This window comes from Triticum urartu, chromosome 7 (genome assembly GCF_003073215.2).
Source record: "Triticum urartu cultivar G1812 chromosome 7, Tu2.1, whole genome shotgun sequence".
Taxonomy (NCBI): domain Eukaryota; kingdom Viridiplantae; phylum Streptophyta; class Magnoliopsida; order Poales; family Poaceae; genus Triticum; species Triticum urartu.
The window spans coordinates 28,476,619-28,481,266 of NC_053028.1; the positions used below are offsets into that span (position 1 = coordinate 28,476,619).

The following is a 4,648-nucleotide window of genomic DNA, read 5'->3' on the forward strand; positions in this document are numbered from 1 at the left end:
GTCATCGCTAGGTGATACATGAATCTGGTTGTAAATTTTATTATCTATAGTGTTTTTATACTGTCATTATTGACGAATAGATTGAAAATTTATCTGAGAAAAAAACCCTCAAAAAAACAAACGATGTTTTTCTTTGCCGGTGAACAAACAAACAATGTCAAGAAACAAGTTCCAAACAAACAAATTTGACAGCGTACACTTGAAAAAGATCTGAAGACAGTGTGCAAATGATAAAAAAAAAAAGAGGCAAAAACGCACTAGCGCTGCCCTCAGACTAAGGAACAGTGGCCCACAAATCTCAGCAAATTGATCTAATGGCTGTGGACTTAGATGTGATATAGCTAAATTTCATCTAGATGTGATTTAGCCAATCCGTTAAATATTTGAGACTTTGTAACAAAAAAATGACAAAAACTGATCTGGACTCGACCATCTTCTCTTCTTCCAAGTGGGCAGCGCGAAGTGCCCTAACAAGAGCACACCAAATGGTTAAGATAGCGATGGATTGTGCGGTATTGCACAATACGCAAAAAAAAGTGGGCAGCGCGAAGGCGCCCAGAAAGCTTCTGTGTCTGTCTGTGTGAGTGAGTGACCGGTGCGGGTGCTACGTCTGTCTGAAAGCAAAAGGCTTCGTCTTTCCTTCCTCCGTTCGCGCCAACCTTCTCTGCGCTTTCGCGCGCTCCATGCAGAAGTTGCCTCCTCCTGGCTTCCTCGTCCAAATCGAGGAACCCTTCAACCCCGCCCATGGGTATAAACCACCGGCGGGCGACCACGCCAGCCCCATTCCCACTCCCACCCGCCGTTCGCCACCGTGCCGTACGCCGCCGCCTATCGATCGAGGGAGATCAACTATATCTGTCTGCCGTGAGCTAGCTAGGTAGAGAGAGCGCGCGCGCGATGCCGTCGTCGAGGCTCGTGCCCAAGGACGGCGAGTGGGGAGGCGGCGTGGCGCTGGAGGTCACCGTGCTGTCGGCCGAGTCGCTGCGCCTGCCGCCCACCTACTCGCCGCTCCCGCGCCGGCTGCGGCCCTACGTCGCCGTCTCCTCCTCCTCCTCGTCCTCGTCCGCCGGCTGCAGCACGGGCGTGGCCCCCGCGTCGTCCGGCGCGGGCGAGCACTCGTGGGAGGACGTCGGCGAGGACGCGCGCCTGGTGGTGCCCGTGGGCGCGGGGTTCCTGGAGGGCCGCGACGACGTGCGCGTGGCGGTGCTCTCGGAGTCCGGCTGCGCGCGGCTCGTCGGCGACACGCCGCTGGGCTGGTGCCGCGTGCCCGCCGCCGACGTGCTGGACGGCCTCCGCCCGCCGCGCGCGCTCCGCAGGCTCAGCTACTCGCTCCGCTGCCCGCGCCGCGGCGGGCCGGGACACGGCGTCGTCCACCTCGCCGTGCGCGTCCTCGGCGACGTCCACGTCCACGTCGCCCGCCCGGACCCGGCCCCGCCCGCGCAGCCCGGCTGGTGCCGCGTCGCCATGGGCATCCCGGTCTCCGGCCCCTCCGCCGCCGCCGCGGCCGTCGTCGGCACGCCGTCCCCCTGGGCGTGGAGCCAGGCGTCGCGCTGATCGACGATGACCCGAGACTAGCCGTGGAAGAACGGTGGAACTTGCGCGCGCGCCCGCGGCGACCGGTTCTTGGGTTTGACTAATCGCTGCCCGGAGCACGTACGTACGTACGTAGCCGCCGGACCGGGAGACGAAAGCGACGGGGGATTAGTCAAAAACTCGAAGCTAGCTGCCGGGCTGATTCCTCGCAGCTGCGTACGGACGTGCGTGACGGGATCCGATTGGACGTACGCGCTGCCGGCTGGCCGGCCGTCGGCGGCGGTGCTTGACCCCGACGTGTGGAATACGGCCGATCGAACGTGCCGGTGTATATATACGTCATCGTCTAGGGAAGGTTCCTTCTAGTGATGGAGGTCATGTGTGAGGGCATGCATATCTCTGTCATCCAAAGTGTAAATTCAGTAAACATGTACAAAGGATAAAGTGAAGTTTTCAGTGCAAACTAGACAACTTTGAATGCAATTTTATTTGGATGTGGCTAGGTCTCAGTCAAGTGATATAGTATATAAGAAAGAAAAAGAAAAATCTGAAAAAAATATTGGTACGATTCTCCATGCAAGATCTAGGGGATATAGCATCAACTGAGACTTAGCAAAACTGATTTTATTTTTGTAGATTTTAGTTGATCTCCTTTAGTCCATAGATATGAGGTCACAACCACCGGCGGTGGATCTACCGTCCCTCTTTTTTTGGGCATTTGATCTGTCTTCCCGGCTATAAACCTTACACGCTTTTACCTGGTTGTGCCCCACGCCCGTGAGACTTATGGTATTAGTATCTTTACACTTTGTCGAAATGTTAACAGTCCATTTAGAATTTATTTCTTAATACCGTGGTCAAATTGGGCTCTTGCTTCAATCGCTCCTTTCAAATTGATGTTCCAATATCTCCTGCTTCCGGGTTATGTGTCGCTGTTGCTCTTCCCTGGCATTGACAGATTCCTAGGTACAATGTCAGAGCTATGTTGAGGCCAGGGGGGCCAATGCCCCCCAACCTTGGGATATTAATTGTTTGAAGAAATTTTTTCTATAGTTGCATAGATTGAGAAAAATACAGATTTTTATCTTTGTAAGAGTTTATTTTTTTTCTATTGGCCCTAGTCATCCCAAGCTAGCTCCGCCACTAGACCTAGGCATTCTCCAGGCCGGGCCTGTCAAAGCCCAACTTACAAAGTTTAGGCTCGAGCCCGGCCCAGCCCGGCCAAAAAAACGCATACATAAGCCCAAGCCCGGCCCAAAGGGACAAAACGGAGCAATTTCGGGCCAGGCCGGGTCGGGCTTCTGTGTAAACTGCCTGATTTCCTAGGCCCAAGTCCGACCCGATATACGCAACAGGCTGCATTTTTAGGCCCGAGCCCGCCCCAAAGACAAAGCTCGGCTTGGCCTGACCTGGGTTTCTTGGGCTGGATCGTCGGGCCTGGCTGCCCATGCCCAGGTTTGTTCGCTACTGCCTAGGTCCACCACTGTTGACACCTCGTAGACTAGTATTTTTTTTATACGCCACCAAGGAGCTGGCTACTGGATTAATGCCAGGATCTAAGGTTATGCACATCCCTCAACCTGCACATTTTGTTAGACCTTGCTTCCTTCGATAAGCGCACGATACCCCTAAGACTAGTCACAGTGGGAAGTAATTTACACTAGTGTCATGCATATGACACTAGTCTATGTTACTACCTTCATAGTGGGGAGTAACATAGATGTAGTGTCACATGTGGTTGTATTTATTAGCTTGTAGTCTCATTTTGTCTTTGGGAATTATGTTATTCCAAACACCTCTCTCTTCATTAACTACATGTCACAAAGTAAAAATATTTTGAAATACGTCATGTTACTAGCTAAGTCACTCCCACTATGACCAGCCTAAAAGTATCCATTGGACATGGACTAGTAATGGGGTGTGCTCGTCCAAATACAAACATGTTGGGCATCAGGGGATGTGCCATGGAACCTCTTGTAAGCTTTGCTTACGTGCTCCGAATACTGCGATCGGCATGTGACCACATATACCTCTAGACCGGGGGAACGGGGGCTCACACGTGCCACTCGTCGACCGCCACACTCATGAAACCGTGGGATACCATGCTGCTCTAAGTAAGATATGCCATGAAGCGTCGGTCCAATGGTCAGAGCTTTTGGAAGGAATGGTAAAGCTGCAATCTTCGTGGCGCAATGCCTAACTTATGTGAAGGTAGCAGTCGTGGCCTTCAAGTACGTAAAATGTAGAATCTTTCACTTTACAACCCTCATTATGTTTAAACGGGTTTTAGCTTATTTGACTCTGCTTTTGTGATAATCAGCAGTGACATGTCACATATATTTTCACATATCCACCACATCATCTCGTTTCTCTCTCTTCAAAACTTCTCCCCCCGTCCCATAACACTAAAGCATCAAGTATCTATCAAACCTTGTGTCTATTTCAGGTAAGACTCAGCTAAAATGATCACCAAATTCGACATGATTTTCGGGAAAAAAAAATTCAAAAAAAATCCCGCGGTTGGTATTTTGGACCAAAATATTCAACTTGAATTTTGAAGAAAAGAATGGGTGCAGGACTGCTTGCGTCGCCTACTATGGTTGCGAAAGAGGTGTAGGTAAATTTAAGCTTAGTGTTAGATTTTTTTAGCGATACGCTTAGGGCTAGATGGGTGGAAACCCTTTCACCACACCGGTGGACGTTTGTCGAGCAAACGCGCATTCAAGCGGTGTCGCGCATGCATATATGAGTCGGCCAAATAGACTTGTCAAGGAGACTCCCTTTCCGGTTTTGTGAATATTCCAGAACCTTCCATGACATTTTTTCTTTTCTTTTGGTGTTCTTTTTTTATTTTCCTTTTAAATTTTAAAATTTCCATTTCTTCTATTTTATTTTCTGTTTTCTTTTCCCATTCTTTGATTTAAAATTCAAGAACATTTTTTGAAATCCAGGAACAATTTTAAAATTGGTCAATTGTTTCTGAAATTAAAAAATGTTCAAATCACGAATATTTTTGCAGTTCGCAAAATTTTCATTCAATCGAGAATTTTCCAATTTTTGAACTTTTTTAAAAAATCTTATATTATTTTAAATTTTATCAACAGTTTTGAAATAC

General features: G+C 49.3%; 1 protein-coding gene across 1 annotated transcript; it reads left to right on the forward strand.

Annotated features, from left to right (window-relative positions):
* The first annotated feature begins 488 nt into the window (after positions 1 to 488).
* On the forward strand, positions 489 to 2,042 carry LOC125520875. The gene has a single exon (XM_048685918.1). It carries the CDS (start codon positions 898 to 900, stop codon positions 1,552 to 1,554), a length of 657 nt encoding a protein of 218 aa, XP_048541875.1. The 5' UTR covers positions 489 to 897; the 3' UTR covers positions 1,555 to 2,042.
* Positions 2,043 to 4,648: the final 2,606 nt, after the last annotated feature.

What these genes read in the sequence shown, in the direction of transcription:
- LOC125520875 (XM_048685918.1), top strand. Translation starts at nt 898, where the DNA reads ATGCCGTCGTCGAGGCTCGTGCCCAAGGACGGCGAGTGGGGAGGCGGC.